Raw genomic sequence first — 17,650 nt, 5'->3', positions numbered from 1 at the left:
TGAGAATTTCTGACGTTCCATATCCTTGCTAGCAGTTGGTGCTATCAGTGACTTGAATTTTGACTATTCTAATAGATGTGTGAGTGGCATTGTATTGTTTTACTTTGAGGTGCCCTGATGACCTGTGATGCTGAGCATCTTCTCAGGGGCTTCTTTGCCATCTATGTATCTTCTTTGGTGACTTTGTCTCTTCAGCTCTTTTGCCCATTTCTGACTTGGGTTGTTAACAGTTTTCTAATTTTTGAGTTTTAAGTGTTCTGTTTATATTTTGGATACCAGTCCTTTAACCAGGTGTGTTTTGTGAATATTTTCTCCCAGTTTTTTGTCTTCTCTTTTCCTTCTCTTAATAATTTTTCATTTAGGGGCACCTGGGTGGCTCAGTGGGTTAGCCTCTGCCTACGGCTCAGGTCATGATGTCAGGGTCCTTGGGATCGAGCCCCACCTCGGGCTCTCTGCTCAGCAGGGAGCCTGCTTCCTCCTCTCTCTTTCTCTCTCTCTCTGACTATCTCTCTGCCTACTTGTGATCTCTGTCTATCAAATAAATAAATAAAATCTTAAAAAAAATAATTTTTCATTTAATACATACTTTTTAGCTTCGTGTCTCCTATGTATTTTATTTATTCAGGTGGGCTTAAAGGACCTACAAGAAGAAGATAAATTCAGTGTGAACCACCATTTTCATCCGTGATGCTTCAGTGGTCATTCTGATTCTGTTAAGATCTAGGAGGCACTATAGAATATTTCAATGTATAGGGGCGCCTGGCTGGCTCAGTGGGTTAAAGCCTCTGCCTTCGGCTCAGGTCATGATCCCAGGGGCCTGGGATCGAGCCCCACATCGGGCTCTCTGCTACCTGGGATCGAGCCCCACATCGGGCTCTCTGCTCACCAGGGAGCCTGCTTCCCTTCCTCTCTCTCTGCCTGCCTCTCTGCCTATTTGTGATCTCTGTCTGTCAAATAAATAAATAAATAGATAGATAGATAGATAGATAGATAGAATATTTCAATGTATAGATTTTTTTTTTCCTTTTTGAAATATACCTGGATTTGGATTTTGGTTTTGCCACTTCAGTTGTGTGAACTATGGGGCAAGTTGCTTAAATTCTGTTCCTCAGTTTCATCATTTGTAAAATGGGAATAATCTGAGTGCCACTTAAGAAATTAAAGTCTTGGGGCGCCTGGGTGGCTCAGTGGGTTAAAGCCTCTGACTTCCGCTCAGGTCATGATCCCAGGGTTCTGGGATCGAGCCCCGCATCGGGCTCTCTGTTCAGCGGGAAGCCTGCTTCCCCCTCTCTCTCTGCCTGCCTCTCTGCCTACTTGTGATCTCTGTCTGTCAAATAAATAAATAAATTCTTAAAAAAAAAAAAAAAGAAATTAAAGTCTTATTCAGTGAAAAAAAAACAAAACAAAACAAATATGAGTGCCTATTCCATTATGCTGGCATAAGGATTAAATAAGTTAACACGTGTAAAGTGCTTTAGAGAAGTGAACAGTACACGGTAGATGCACAGTAAATATCAGCTCTTGTTATAATTACTTCTGCCGTGATTATTGTTGCTATTAGAATCTTCTGTTTCATCCCCTCAGTATCATTCTTGCTGTCTCTAATTGGTAAAAGGATCTCTATATTGAATCATAGGCGGCTGTTATGTAACTTTTGCTCATTTGTCCTTGTGTGTCCTTTGGATTATGGAAAATGAATTTAATATTTTTCTAAATGATGTTTGTTCAGATTTTGAAGCTGACCCCTTCTTCCAACAAGTGAATTGTAGTTTTGTGCTAGGCACCAGAAAGATAAATAAAATATGGCCTGGCTTGGAAAGAACTTCTCTAGTAAAGGAAAATAGATGTGTAAATTAATTTTTCCCACCTACTTGTGTCTGGCCTTAAATTATATAGTCCCTGTTTCTCCTCTTAAAATGGGAGAACTCTTTGTGTTGCTGAGACAGCCCCTCTATGTGTATAGTGAACACATTGGCTTTTGGTGCCTGCAGGTGTTTTTTTTCTTGGTCTGTAATTATTCCCCCCCCCACCAGTGAACTATTGCCAACAGCTGTTTCACTGGTATTGCCGAATTCCTCCTTCCCTGACACTTTCTTCTCAGTCTCCTTTGTGTCATACTCTACCTGATTTCTAAAGGGTAAGTTCCCCACCCACCACCTTTCTTTGGACTTTTTGTCTTTAAAAATTTTTTTTTTATTTTTAAAAGATTGTTGGTTATTTGAGACAGAGAGTAAGCATGAGTTGGGGAAGGGCAGAGGGACAAGCATACTTCCCGCTGAGTGTGGAGCCTGATGTGGGGCTCCATTCCAGGACCCTGAGATCATGACCAGAGCCAAAGACAGATGCTTAACCGACTGAGCCACCCAGGTGTCCCTGGACTTTCTTTTCTGCATCTTATGTAATTCCAAGACTGGCAACTACAAATTTATTTTAACCAGTTCAGAGCTGCTTTCCAACCCTTTATATCTAGCTTGCTTATTAGATGTTCAGTAAGCATCTTAAAGTTACTGTGTTCCAGAGTAAATTCTAGATTGTTCCCTGATACCTTGGCAACAAAGAAGGGAACAATAATACTCCCCCTACAACCTTTGCTGCTCCTACAGTCTTCTCCATATCAGTAAATAGCAGTTACATTCTTTACTGAGTGTCCAGGCCAGGAATCTGGGAATCATTCTTGACTGCTGTCTTTCGTCTCTGTCAACAAATTGTCGGCTCTACTTTTACAATATTCAGAATCCAACCACTTCTCACCTCTTCTTAGCCATATTATTCTGATACCGATTCTCACAACATGCTGATCCCTCTATTTCTACCCATGTTCCCCTGTAGTCTCTTCCGTATAGTAGTCTGAATGACAGTAAAAATTAAAATGAAAAATGGTCATGTCATTATTCTCATCAGAGCCTTCCCATAGCTTCCCATCTCAAAACAGAATGTGAAGTCCTTCCTTCCTGTGGCCAGTACAAGCTGTAAGTGATATGTTCTGTCACTTTCCCCTTTGGTCTTCTCTTCCTTCCTTCTCACTTCCTCTGGCACTACAAACACTGTTTCCAGGGACTTTGCTTTTGCTATTCTCTCTGCCTGTATGCTCTCCCGCGCAAGATAACCATGAGTCTTATGTGTATCATTTAGATCCTGATCAGATGTTACCTTCTCTGTCTAAACTAATTAAAACTACTTTTTTTCACAGCTCATTAACCTCTTAAGAAACCTAGAAATTTACTGAGCATCGATGTCAGTACTGCATCTCAGCACTGTCCTGTAATTTTGTAGAAGTTACCTTTTTGTGAACATAGAACTATGATGCTCTGTCATGTGTCTAGTTCACAGCATATCTTAAAATATAAATGTGAATCTGTCATGTGCGACTATAAGTTTTAGTGCCTGTCATGCAGTTTGTCCAAATCTGAAAATTAACTAGGAACTAGTTCTCTCTCAGGATACTAAGTAGACTCCTCCACCCTTCCTTCTCCCCCATTTAGATTATCTTCTGATCCCTAAATTTTCTTTATTCTTCCTTTGTTCATCTTGGTTCCTTATTTATTGTAGCTGTGTTTTTCTGGAAGCTAGTTTGGGTTTCATCAGTAGCTACTTAGATATATTTCTCTAGGAGAGCCCTTTGATTTAAATGGATGAGGTGGGCCTGGTCCTGTGGCACAGAGGGGAAGGGTAAATAGGAAGTGTTTAGTTGGCCCAATTATTCTGAATGGATTTAATTTAATTATCTTTCTGTATGTTTCATAGCCAGCTCTTCCTTGCTTCCAAAACTCTCTTAGAAAGAATTCTACTTATTGTTGTGTCTTTGGCTGTGGTTTGGCTTTGCTTTTATTTTTCTATCAATTTCATCCTGCTTGCTTACATTTTGTAAAAATCTGGAAAAATGTCTTTTTAGATGATACCTTTTTTTGCTTTCATTTTTTCTTTTTAAACTTTTTACTGGGCTATTTTCTTGGAAATGGTTGAAGAAATACGTATGTTTTTAGAGCAAAATTGGAAAACTCATTTTCTTCCTCTTCCTCTACAACTTTAACTTCCCTCTCTGGAAGTAACCACAATTAATAACTTACTTATATTATTTTTAACATAAATATGATTATCACTCATTAGCTTACTTTGTTGACTTAATCATGTCTTGATCATTTTTCCACCTTACGAATTTATTAAACTTTGTCCAGATGTATAAAATTCCTCTTGAGTTAAAAGTAATATTGTTTTAACCTCTAGTTCTTGATTAGAAATTAAGTTTAACATTTTTAAAAATATTTTATTTATTTATGTCAGAGAGAGAGAGCACAAGCAGGAGGAGCGGCAGGCAGAGCAGGCAGAGCAGGCAGAGGGAGAAACAGGCTTCCTGCTGAGCAAGGAGCCCAATGGGGGACTGGATCCTGGGACCCTGAGGTTATGACCTGAGCCAAAGGCGTACACTTAACTGACTGAGCCACCCAGGTGTCCCAAATTGAGCATTTTTAAATGTATTTTTCGATGCTTTATATTTCATATTTTGTGAAACGCTTGACTTGTTTTTACCCTTTGCCATGTTTTTAGTTATTTCTTAATGATACCTAGACATTGTATGTATTCTTATATTTGCCATGAAAATATGTATTTCATTAATATTTGCTTGTAGAGTACCTCTGTCTTATTTTATTTATGGTATTTTATTTTTTTCCTCAGGAATCTTACTATTTATTTAGCTAAATTTGTTGATTTTTTCTTTTTCCCTTATGGATTCTCCATTTTATGTTTTACTTAGGTAGGACTGATACTAGTTTTATCTTCAGTTGCTTTACAGTTTTTATGCTGTTACTGTAGTTTTAAGTGTCTGTCCTCTGTCACTTCAGTGGTTCGTGGTAGGGAAGGGAATTAGATATGTGTGCTTAATTTGCCATCTTCAGCAGGAATTCAGACAGATATTTAATTATTCCATGTTCTAGGATTTGTCTCCTGGTTTAATTTAATAATTCACTATCAAGGAGTTTCACAAGCATGCAGTCACTCATAACATTAGATATGCTTCCATTTTATGCATTAAAACTATTCTAAATTGAATTTGTAGCAAGTAAAATATAGGCTCTCTTGAGGCTTAAATATGCTAGCATAACTTAAAAATTCTTTTATCCCTCAAAATCTTTCTGATTAGTAATCCTTGTATGTTTGTGTACTTTCAGTTGGGTTTTTAAAACTTTTATTTAACAAAAAGCAAACCTAAGACAACACACACACACATATTTAAAGTTTTTATTTTAATTAACAAAAAGCAAACTTGGGATGTGTGTGCCCACTCATTCATGCATGCAAAATGGCGGTGTGAAGGACAGAACATGACAGTGCTGATATTTTAAGGATTTTGAATGAAACATTTTGGGGTAAAGTTACTTTTTTTAGAAAGAATGTACAAGTGTCACCCCTTCCATTTTGAGGATCATACTCGGTAAGAAAAAACTTTATAATTTCCTAATACTAAGGATGAGGTGAATTATCTTCAGAAGCGTAGTCGTGTGTTTGCAATTGATGCTTTAAAAAACAAGTCAGTAAGATGATGAAAATTAAGGAATAGTGAAAAGGACTTGAAGTCTGATCCTTGGTCTTCAGATAATTTGTCATGTTACATTGTACGAGTCACTTGACTTGTTTTCACAGGTGTGAAATGAAGTGCTTATGCTAAGTTATTTCAGATACAAATTGTATAAAGCTTTGGCCCATGGTGCAAGTGTGGTGGCCAGATAGAAACTGTGAATACATTCACCAATACTGTGTTATGGAGAACTCAATCATGTAGACTTTGGATAATTTTTTTTTTTTTAAGATTTTATTTTTAAGTAATCTCTACATCCAGCATGGGGCTTGAACTTGTAACTCTGAAATCAAGAGCTGTGTGCTCTACTGACTGAGCCAGACAAGCACCCCAACCTTCAGTAATTTTAAATGTATACAGAGAATGCCAAAATTATGGAGCACCATTTCTTCACTCATAGGATATGTATAGCTGTTTAAAATAAAAGAAATAAAGCCCACCTTCTGCCCACTAAAAAGTTGGAAACAAACCCAAAGAATATATAGATTAAAAAAAAATTCTTATCAAGATTTACCTCTTGGGGCGCCTGGTGGCTCAGTGGGTTAAAGCCTCTGCCTTTGACTCAGGTCATGATCTTGGTGTCCTAGGATCGAGCCCTACATCAGACTCTCTGCTCGGCAGGGAGCCTGCTTCCCCCTCTCTCCTGCTTGCCTCTCTGCCTACTGTGATTTCTCTTTCTGTCAAATACATAAATAAAAAATCTAAAAAAAAAAAACAACAAAAAAGATTTACCTCTTGACAAGTGCTATAAACATTTTGATCCTGAATCTCTGGTGCTGGTAACTTTATAAATAAGGATTTTACTATTACAGGCTCAGGGCAGAAGAGCTCTTTAGCTGTGTGGTTGCTTCTTAAGCTTATAGGCTTAAAAAATTATATAAATTAGGGGGGCCTGGGTGGCTCAGTGGGTTAAAGCTGCTGCCTTCGACGCAGGTCATGATCTCAGGGTCCTGGGATTGAGCCCCAAATCGGGCTCTCTGCTCATTGGGGAGCCTGCTTCCCCTCTTCTCTCTCTGCCTGCCTCTCTGCCTACTTGTGATCTCTGTCTGTCAAATAAGTAAATAAAATCTTAAAAAAAAAAAAATTATCTAAATTAGGTCAGAATACATGTAGCTCAGTGGTTCTTAGCTGTTTGAAGTGTTTGGAAAAACACAAAAATAAGATGAACATAATGTATATTCCATTAAAAAATATTTATACGTATACCTATATATTCCTATATTCTTTTGGTAGAAAGTATAGGCTGATGGTATATGACAGTGATATTTAGCTAGAAGATTTGCCATGTATGTCTTAAGGATATACTAGTGTAGGTTCTCCACTTACTTAAAAAAATATCTCCAAGGGGCGCCTGGGTGGCTCAGTGGGTTAAGCCGCTGCCTTCGGCTCAGGTCATGATCCCAGGTCCTGGGTTCGAGCCCCGCATCGGGCTTTCTGCTCAGCAGGGAGCCTGCTTCCTCCTCTCTCTCTGCCTGCCTCTCTGCCTACTTGTGATTTCTCTCTGTCAAATAAATAAATAAAATCTTTAAAAAAAAAAAAATCTCCAAGATTTGCTGTTACTTATTTACCCACATATATATTCAAAGCAAATTAATTTCATAATAGTACAGCTACATCAAAAATTGTGATTTAGCATATAAGGGATTCCACAGTTGTATCATTATATACTGAGCCCTGGACCCAAGATAATAAATGAGCTTCAGTTATATTGCCTGGACGTTGTAAATGTAGTCCCTTTTTCTAGAGAATCTGGTATCAAAAAGGCCGGGGTGCCTGGCTGACTCAGTTGGTAAAGTATGTGACTCTTGATCTCAGGGTTGTGAGTTTGAACCCCATGTTGGGTATAGAGATTGCTTAAAATAAAATCTTAAATAAAAAAAGATTGTTGAGTGAAAAAAATTAAGTAGAGCATGCTTTACGAACATGTTGCCTATCTTTCATTGGCTACAGCTATCATCAATAGAAAATTCTTTTAGCTTATTATCCAAGTGATGAATGTATTAAATGAAAGATAAGTGGTAACCATCTCTTGGGAGAAAAGGAAAATAAAGTATTGCCATTTTATAAACTTTTTTATAGACTTAACTTACTGTAATACTAGACCTTGTACTTTAGAGATATCCTGGGACAATTTGCCCTAACTTTTACAGGCGAGAAATTCTGGGAAGGTAAACGGATTTGCCTCAAATCACATACTTAATAGCAGAGTAAGGTTTAGAACTCAGTTATCCCAACTTTGAGGCCATCATTATATTTAATTCTTCTGCTCTTAGTTCATTATCAGGCAGTGACTTCTAGTTCAGAAAACAAATCACTGGTTTTCAAAAATTTGTTTTAAAGTCTTTTAAACAAACTGCAGATTTTCACTCAGAATCAGTGAGTACAGATTTAGAATTTTAAAGAAGGCTGAGCATGCATTTTGAGACTATGAACAACTTAGAGCTTCATTTCTTAATTTGTTTTTGTCTCAAATTGCAGTACTTAGGTAAAGCATTATTTCTTTACACAAAACGCTATATTCTTTGTTTTTGTAGCTGTTTGGAGATATGTGTTTCTTTGATACATAAAATATTCTTTTGCATCAAATAATTAAAATGGCAACCTTTTTTTATAACTTCTATTTGAAGGCCCAAATATAATTTATTGATTCATTTTTCCATACTAATTTTGGAATAGGGAGTAGTTTTTCAATTATTAGGTTGTAGGAGGGAGGATCAGTCAGGGTCAGTAAATTGTTATTACAAAACTAGTGGAGTAGAATTATTTATGGCCTTCCCTTTACATTGAATTATCAGAATTTTCCATCTGTCAGTAAGTTTTTTCTTGTATAAGACTAGCAAAGCTAACATTTGGGGGGTCATGACTTTTAAAAAAACATATTAGGAATTTAAAAGAGAAATAAATTGGAGGTAGAAATGAACACCCAAAGTATAGATGACACCTAGGCTTAAGTAATGTCTAAAACCAAGGTAGTTGAGGCTTATAATCTAGATCTATATTCAAGGCTTTTTAGTATCAGTTATAGAAGTTTTATAGCAAATGCATTTTTAATAATTATAGTTTCCTAACTTTATTAATTAAAATCCTCTTGATGAAGACTTACTTTATCTTAGCAAATGGACTTAGGCATTCTCCTTTAATTTATTGATTTAGAACAAAGTGTTTGAAAAAACATATGAAAAGATTTAGGATAATTGCAATGCACATTGGTGTCCAGCTTGCCAATGATATTTTTCCTTTTTTGTAGTTTATAAAAGCAAAGTATTTTAAGCTCCTCCCAGGATGGAATTTTACTTTTTCATTAATAAGCAATGTTTTACTGAGTTTCCAACATCAGTTTTCATTTTGTAATGTAGAAGCTTCCCTGTGGCATAAAGTGTTGGGACATTTGTGTGTGTGTGTGTGTGTGTGTGTGTGTGTGTGTGTGTTGGGACATTTTAATTAGGAAAAGAGATCATGGAACTCCATGCGATGGTATAAATTTTCCAGTGCTTCCATGTTCTACTAAATCAGAATGAAAAATACATTAAAATTTACCTTAAGTTATATCTACTTTCAAAGTTGAGTCAAGAGAAAAGGATGGGATAGAGATTATGGAATGTGTTTGGGACTCCATGGGGGAGGTGGGATCAAAGAAGCCTTTTAATCATAAATAGAAAGGAAATTTTGACGAGGGCATTTAGGTTACATGGTTCTTTCCCCTTTTTTGTTTGTTACAGGCAAAGGGGAAGATAGTGATGTACTCAGTATAAATGCAGATGCTTATGACAGCGACATAGAAGGCCCATGCAACGAAGAAGCTGCTGCTCCTGAGGTCCCAGAAAATACAGTCCAAAGTGAAGCTGGTCAGATAGATGACCTGGAGAAAGACATTGAGAAAAGTGTGAATGAGATTCTGGGACTAGCAGAGTCTAGCCCAAAAGAACCCAAAGCAGCCACCGTGACTGTTCCTCCACCAGAAGATGTTCAGCCTTCTGCACAGCAGCTGGAGCTGCTAGAACTTGAGATGAGGGCAAGAGCTATTAAAGCCCTAATGAAAGCTGGTGACATAAAAAAGCCAGCCTAGTTATTTGACTTGAGTCTGAGTTCTAGGTGTGTTTGAGCAAAGACACATCGTATAATTTTGTATATGACATTTATTTTGAGTCTTATGTGATATTTCTCATGTAATCCTTATTAGATAAACTCATCTTAGGCCTGACATACCTGTGGTATTTTTGGTTGTTGTTACTTTTATGTATGTGTTACTGCTTTATGAATTCATGGCAAATATCTTTGGATAACCTGGATACTTTGTTAGATGAGCATTTAGCTGTGTCTGCAAATTAATACCTGAAAACCCATTAGCGAAGAGTCACTGTATTTTTTCCTTCATTTTTAAGTGTTTTGGCATCACACCTAAAATCTTAAGAAAGATTGACCAAGCATGTTCCTCTTAAGGCTACCTATATTTTGTGGTAGAATATTAAATTATTGCTTCTAGATTTGTCAACAATTTAAGAAATTTAATCATGCTTATATGCACTTTTAAAATAAGTCTGTCTTGAAGACACCTTCTGTGGGTATGGATTTACTGGTAAAGTTGGATTAACATTTATTGTTGTAAGGCTTAGAGGTCTGATATGGCTGAGAAAAATGTTTTTTATAAAAGAAAAAAAAAGGACTTAATTTAAGGTCGTTTTTAAAAAAGTAGAAGTAATTGCCCAACTTTAATTCCAGCAGACAAACCATTCTAACAGGTATTTGATATTATTGGACACTTTGTTCAAGTTTTTTTCTTCAGTACAAAGGGAACATATTTTCTTTTACATTCCAAGCTATTAGGAAAAGAATATTTTATTGTACAGGCTTTTATCTCATGTTTTTGCTTGAAGATTTGATGTGCTATAATTCCATGAATTAAAAATAATAAAGACTATCATTCTGGATCTGAAGACTTTTGATACATTTCCAAAAGCAAAATTAATTTCGGAAAGCTTTGATAAGTCAATGTTATAATTAATCTAATTTTGTATAGTTTTTGTAAATAAATTAACATCCACGCAATAACAGGTGTTTTTTGCCCCATCACTAATTGTAGTTGTTTGATACCAAAATAAATTTAGGTAAAGACTCTTAAAATAATTCTTTTTCTAAAATATAAATCTAAAACCACTGTTTTTATACTTACTAACAAATATACTATATTTGTAAACCATGCTCTACTAATATTGTATGAGGATTTTCCTCATACATAAAACTTGCTGGGATTGAGTTTTATTAGCTGGCTTAATTATGTGTAAATTTTAGAGAGTTTCTTGTGGAAATAGAGTGCTTATGAAACCTTAGAACTGCAGAGTTACAGATTTTATTTTTTTGTTGTTTCTGAACATGCCTTTAAATAATCCTGTTTTCACCCCCGCCCCTGGGATCTTTCTAATGTAGCACAGGCCAGTATCATCATCATTTGAAGTATTTCTCTTATGCTGGTAAATGCGCATATGTCTGAATAGTGAGTTCTGCTTCAAGATGAAAAAGCATTGGTTATGGCAAAAGAATTTTAAAATAGCAAAGTAGTACATAACAAACTATTGCTGCTTACTAATTATAAAATGCAGTAGAGGACGTTTGTGTGATTAAACATACAGCAGTAGACAGGGTCTGAGTGCTTTGTAGCTGCCTGGTTACCACCTTCAGGAAGCATTGTGTGTATGCTCTGTTCACTGTGCAGAATGGTCTAGAGGATGTTTGACTAGGGTGGTACCTGTGAGGTAGAATGAGCTGAATGAAGGAAGCCACTTAGCTTCCTACCTTGGAAAATCAGCTCTTCTTTCTACTCCTTTTTTTTTTTTTTAATGTTGAAAGACACAAGAGCTTTTTGAAAAATGAATTACTTTGAGGAATAGGAATATGTTTGTTTTAGGAAAGCCTAAGTAATGGGAGAATACCATATATTGATCTAATGTTGCCATTTAAATTGTTACCTCACAGGTATTTATTAAATACCTCTGAGGTGTTAGTTTTCTTCAGAGTCTCAAAGTCAGGGATGTTACAGTATAGATTTTAGCACAGAATAGACTGAGTAGGGGCTCCTGGTTGGCTCAGTCATTAAGTATCTGCCAGAGGCTCAGGTCATGATCCCAGTGTCCTGGGATTGAGCTCCGCATTGGGCTCCCTGTTAGCGGGAAGCCTGCTTCTCCCTCTCCACTCCTCCTGCTGTGTTCCTCTCTCACTGTCTTTCTCTGTCAAATAAATAAAAACTCAAAAAAAAAAAAAAAAAAGAACAGACTGACTAATAATAAAGGTAGAGGTGCTACTGCTTTTTATGCTCCTCCCTTTTGCCAAGTAAGGAGAATTTTTATGTAATGTGTAATTAGTAAATTAGAAGATCAAAAAGGTTTTGATAGCCTTATTTTTTTTAAAGATTTTTTATTAATTTGACAGAGAGAGATCACAATAGACAGAGAGGCAGGCAGAGAGAGAGAGAGAGAGGGGGAAGCAGGCTCCCTGCTGAGCAGAGAGCCCGATGCGGGACTCGATCCCAGGTCCCCAAGATCATGACCTGAGCCGAAGGCAGTGGCTTAACCCACTGAGCCACCCAGGTGCCCCGATAGCCTTATTTTTTTATTCAAATTGAAATAATCCTGGTATTTGATGAGGAACTTAACCCAAACTTGAATGATAGGTGGTAACTGATAATAACAGGGCCTCTACGTTAGGCCTTGGGCCACTTTTTGATGTTCCTTCTAATTCACATACTCAGTTTTATCTTAAAAACCTGTTCCACCAGGTAGCCAGTGTAACATACTAATTGTGAAAAATCTGAACCCCCAAATCCTTTTGATGAACGCCACCAATTCCTTTAAACTATCAGGCAGTATATTTTTTCCTTATAAATTTTGTTGCCAAAACCTACTTTCAGCAAATTATTAGATTCTAGGGCATGATTAGCTGAGTAAAGGTTTCTGAATCATTTGAACAGCAATACAAATTGCAAGAAAATAAACATTTTCAGTGCTATTTCCAAGGTAGATAAAGAAGGAGTGAACCCACAATTCGGGCCAAATAAAGTTGGCAGCCTAAAAATTTCAAAAATTCTCAGTTCTATTCCATCATGAAAAGTAGGAAAAGAATTTAGTTACAGACATTTTTCCTTTATTGTACCTGTTTAATCCATAACTAAAATACCAATATGCTTTAACTTAAAACTATTAGTTTTTTTTTTATATTTTTCTTTCTTTTGTTTGTGGTAGGGGGCAGGTTATTTGCATGTTTTAATGTTAGTCTTTTCCCTATCAAATGCCTTTTTTGAACATTTCCAGTCAGTGAAACAAGGCATAATGGCATATGTGGCTTTTCTATGTAATGCCCTTGTTGGATTTGCAATTGCCTCTCTACATTTTCTTACAAGTAGATTCCCTTTCTAAAATTAAAAAAATGCTGGGATGCCTGGGTGGCTCAGTTGGTTAAGCAGCTGCCCTCGGCTCAGGTCATGATCCCAGCGTCCTGGGATCGAGTCCCAGTCCTTGCTCGGCGGGGAGCCTGCTTCTCCCTCTGCCTTTGCTGCCACTTGGCCTGCCTGTGCTCTCTCTCTCTCTCTCTCTGGCAAATAAATAGATGAAATCTTTTTTAAAAAATTTAAAATTAAAATGCTAATGAATATTATCAATAGGAATGCAAATACATTTGCTTGATAATTAATCATTATGTAAAAATGCATTGTGGTAAAATGAAAAGCCTAGGAGTTAAAGAGCAGAGGGTTCTGATTCTGCAGGAAGCAGCTGTGTAACCCTGGAAAGTAACTGTAAAATGAGGGAAATAAATTGTTAGCCAATATGTAAGATTTGATCCTGCTATAATACTCTGTGATTTCAGTACAGAATACTGTACAATTGGGTGAGCTTATTTCTTACCTCTTCCCTTCCCCTTTCCCCCGATTCAAAAATGAAGCAGTCTATTTTTTTTTAAGATTTTATTTATTTATTTATTTGAGAGAATGAGAGAGCACAAGAGTGGGGGGAGGGGCACATGGAGAGAAATAGACTCCCTATTGAGAAAGGAGCCCAATGTGGGATTGATCCCAAGACCATGGGATCATGACCTGAGCCAAAAGCAGACGCTTAACCAACTGAACCACCTAGGCGTCCTTGAAGCATTATGTTTAATCTTTTTTTTGTACTACAGTGTGGCTGGATATGAACAACAATCCAGGTTTTTCTTTTTGGTTTTTTTTTTTGTTTCGTGTTTTTTTTTTGTTTTTTTGTTTTGTTTTGTTTTTGTTTTTGTTTTCCTTTTGCCTGTTAGAGTCTATTTTCAGGATCTTTTTGGTAAGTATACTGTCTAGAATTATTCACATTGGCCCATAAATGTCAGTTATCTTTAATTTACTATTTTATTTAATTTCAAGATAATAAGTAGATAATTTTAAGTTAGTAAAGGTTTTTTCCCCCCCAAGGCTTATAATGAAAAACAGAACTCTTCTTCTCTATTCTTTTTTTTTTTTTTTTAAGATTTTATTTACTTATTTGACAGACAGAGATCACAAGTAGGTGGAGAGGCAGGCAGAAAGAGAAGGGAGGGGAAGCAGGCTCCCTGCTGAGCAGAGAGCCCGATGCGATGCGGGGCTCGATCCCAGGACATTGGGATCATGACCCAAGCCAAAGGCAGAGGCCCAACCCACTGAGCCACCCAGGCACCCCATCTCCTTCTCTATTCTTTTTATACCAGCTCTTGCTACTAAGAGATAACCACTTTCAAATCTTTTAGTGATTTTTCAATTATCTCTGTATTTCTAAGTAACATGATGGTTATGTTCTTTCTTGATAATTCAGTTTTAGGTTTTATTGATCTGTTTTGGAATATGAAGATGAAGACCTACTCCTTCTACCTCTTCCCTAAACACATACCTTCCTCCTCTGTCCCTTCAATGGATAACATTCAATATTTACACTATTTTGACTATGTAAATACTATTCATAACTGGCTTGTGTGGTATCTGTAATTACATTTTCTTTTTTTGTCCAATTATGTTTTAAGTTTTGGGGAATTAATAATATAATTACTTTATTACTTCATTTGCTCAGTGTTCTGTGTAGCACACATTAACTTACACCCTAACTGTCCTCCAGGTTTAGAAATCTCTTCTCAGTAAGTTCAAATACATTTTATAATCCAACTTTTTTTTTTCTCTCAACATTCCTCTTGGAACTCTCTTGTTCTATGCTAATCTGGACTGGTTGTTCTTCATCTCTCTCATATGGGATATCCCAATTTCCTGAATCTTCTGTCTTCATCTTTTGGTTTATTCCCTCATTTTGGTGGTATATCTTTTCCGGCAGTTTCCTATGAAAGAATGCAGGAACAGTAAATTGTTTTGATTTACAAGCATGGCTGGGTTATGTCTATACACTGAATTGAAAGATTATGTGAGTGTTGATGTCTAGGCTGAAATCATTGTCAGGAATTTTAGAGGATACTTCTGTGCCTTCCAACCTCCACTGAGGCTATTGAGAAGTCATTTGTCATTTTGATTCTTGATATTTATGTGTATCTTTTTTTTCTCTTCAGAAGCTGTTAGGATGTTTATTCCAATATTCTGAAATTGATGATATTTCAAAGAATGGGTCTTTTTCATCCATTGAGTTAATCAACAGTGAATTTTTTTTAATGGGAAAATTCAATGTCATTCAGGTCTGGAAAATTTTTAAATATTACTTCTTGGATAAGTTCTTTCCCTCCCTCCCCCCATCTCTATTTTTGGAACTCCTTTTATTAGGATACTGGTACCTAGCCTGATTATTACATTTTTTTAAATCTCACGTTTTCTGTTTTTCATCCTTTTCTTCCACTTTCTTGTATATTTTCCTCAGTATTCTCTTCCAGTTCTTCCACTGATTTTTTAAAAAATTTCCAGCATATTTTTAATATCTCAAAGCTCTTTTTATTTTTTATCCTCTGAATTTTATCCATTTATTATTAGTTTTTAAAATATTCCCTTTTAAAGGTAGCATTATGCTTTTGTGTCTGTAGGGCTTCGCTTCACCTTGGCATCCAGGTAACCTTGCTCGCATCGTGGTAGGCCATGCAGACTGAGACAGAACCTCCGACAGCCTACATCTTGGTGCAACCACCTGCAGTCTTCCTAGGAACGCGGCCAGACAGGTAGCTTTCTGAAGAGTCTCACAAGAACATTTTATTTACCTTTCTTTCTTGAGGAAGGCTCCCTGTCTTACAGAAAGATGTCTTGAATCAGTTTTCCCAACTGTCTCCCTGGTATCTTTGAAACTTGAGACTTTTTATCATGCCCACCACTTGAGGGCACAGGTGCAGCTATAAAATGGCTTGGCCGCAGCATGGCATTCGCTCCTCAGCAGTAGGGTGTCCCATCAGTCCCCTTCCATCCAGTGCCTTTTACTTTGGTGTCTCCCTGAACAAGGGCCACGACTTGGCACATTTGGCTATTGTTTTCTTACTGTTTATGTAAATAATAACCTGCCTGAATCTAAAAAGAGCTCATTGTTTTTATTAACCAGCTAAATTTGCCAGGCCTTGCTTGGCCCTTGGCTTGGCCTTTGGTGGATGTAACATTTTACCTCTCTGCAGGTGTTAATTTTAGTGGTTGTTTTCAAGTTTTCTTCTGCTTTTTGTCTTCTGTTTTCTTCAAGTTAATGTTTTTCTTCCTTTGTTCTCTAATGTTTTCTCAGATTTCCTTAAATCTTTGGTAATATTTGGCTGCTTTCATGTGTAAGAGTAAGATACTAAAAAGCTGATTGGAAGTTCTGTTTATGGATGAGGTGCTTTAATAGGTGCAATTCACTTTTCTCTTGGGTTGGCTAAGGATATCCACAGTTCACTCCCAAGACTTTTTACTTAATCTCCCAGTTTTGATAGGCAGCCCTGCAGTTAACCATTTGGTATGCCTTGAGTTTATTATTGCATGCTTCAACTTTGCACAGGTCTTCTGTGAAGTTGGTAAATGAGGGATTTTCTTTTGTGAGACCGACTTCCTTTTTTTTTTTTTTTTTTTTAAGATTTACTTATTTTAGAGACAGAGAAGGCCTGTGGGTGTGGGAGGGGCAGAGGAAGAGAATCTTCAAGCAGACTCGTCCTGAGCATAGAGCTTGATGCAGGGCTTAGTCCCTTGACCCATGAGATCATGGCCTGAGCAGAAACCAAGAGTCAGATGCCAAACTGACTGAGCCACCTGGACGCCCCGAGGAGACCAGTTTTCATGTTTCATCTGCTGTTCTCTGTCTACGGAGCTTTACTTGAGTTTGTGTTTAGAAACAGGTGGCTTCTTAGTTTATCTGTCTCTAGGCCCATAGTTTTCAACCTTCGCCAGCTAACTCCATCCCACTCATGTATTTGTATTCCAGCTTCCCAAATTTTCTTGACCCATCTGTGTCTTCTCTGCCACAGTCCATCTGAATAGGTTAGTGCTTTTAATCTCTTGTCATTTTTGTGGACTTTCATAGAGGGGCAGTGACAAAGTGTTTAGTATACTTTGTTTAAGCAGATACTGCTTGGTTTTTTAATGTTTTTACTTTTGTCAATTGTAAATACACTTTTTCTAAATTCCATGTTTAAATTAATGTAGAATCTTAATTGATTCTAAGTGGAAAGGTGTAAGAAAGAGACTATACAAGGATGACAGCTGCTTAGGATCAGTGATAACCTGGGGCTGGCAAGGACACTAAAGGTGACCATATTTACTTCTTCCTTTCACTCCAGTAATTTTTACTAGAATATGTGTTGGTGTTATTCACTGTTCATGTTCTCAGACACACAATGTACTCTTCCATTATATAACTTCACATTCTTTTCTTTTTTTCTTTTTCTTTTATTTTTTTAAAAAAGATTCATTTATTTGAGAGGGTGGGGAGGGAGGGGCACAGGGACAGGGAGAGAATCTTGAGCAGACTCCTTGCTGAGCGTGGAGCCTGATGCAGGGCTCGATCTAACAACCCTGAGATCATGACCTGAGCCAAAAGGACACTTAGCAGACTGAACTACCAAGGTGCCCCCCCCTTTTCTTTTTAATTTCAAGAACATTTACTTGAATTATTGTTTTGTTTGTTCTTTTGCCTTGGTTTGGTT

At 36.9% G+C, this 17,650-nt stretch overlaps 1 protein-coding gene across 2 annotated transcripts in view; it reads left to right on the top strand.

Moving 5' to 3' along the window:
* Positions 1-10,624, top strand: part of CAAP1 (caspase activity and apoptosis inhibitor 1) — a 43,788-nt gene extending 33,164 nt beyond the window's left edge. For both annotated transcript variants that reach the window (XM_047700037.1, XM_047700038.1), the window contains one exon: positions 9,295-10,624. In XM_047700037.1, the coding sequence (XP_047555993.1) occupies positions 9,295-9,641 (347 nt within the window). In that variant the 3' untranslated portion in view covers positions 9,642-10,624. The remainder of the gene's footprint in view (positions 1-9,294) is intronic.
* The last annotated feature ends 7,026 nt before the right edge of the window (positions 10,625-17,650 follow it).

The sequence above is a fragment of the Lutra lutra genome, chromosome 13 (assembly GCF_902655055.1).
Source record: "Lutra lutra chromosome 13, mLutLut1.2, whole genome shotgun sequence".
Lineage (NCBI taxonomy): Eukaryota > Metazoa > Chordata > Mammalia > Carnivora > Mustelidae > Lutra > Lutra lutra.
The sequence above is the reverse complement of the archived record's forward strand: the minus strand, read 5'-3'. Positions and strand labels throughout refer to the sequence as shown.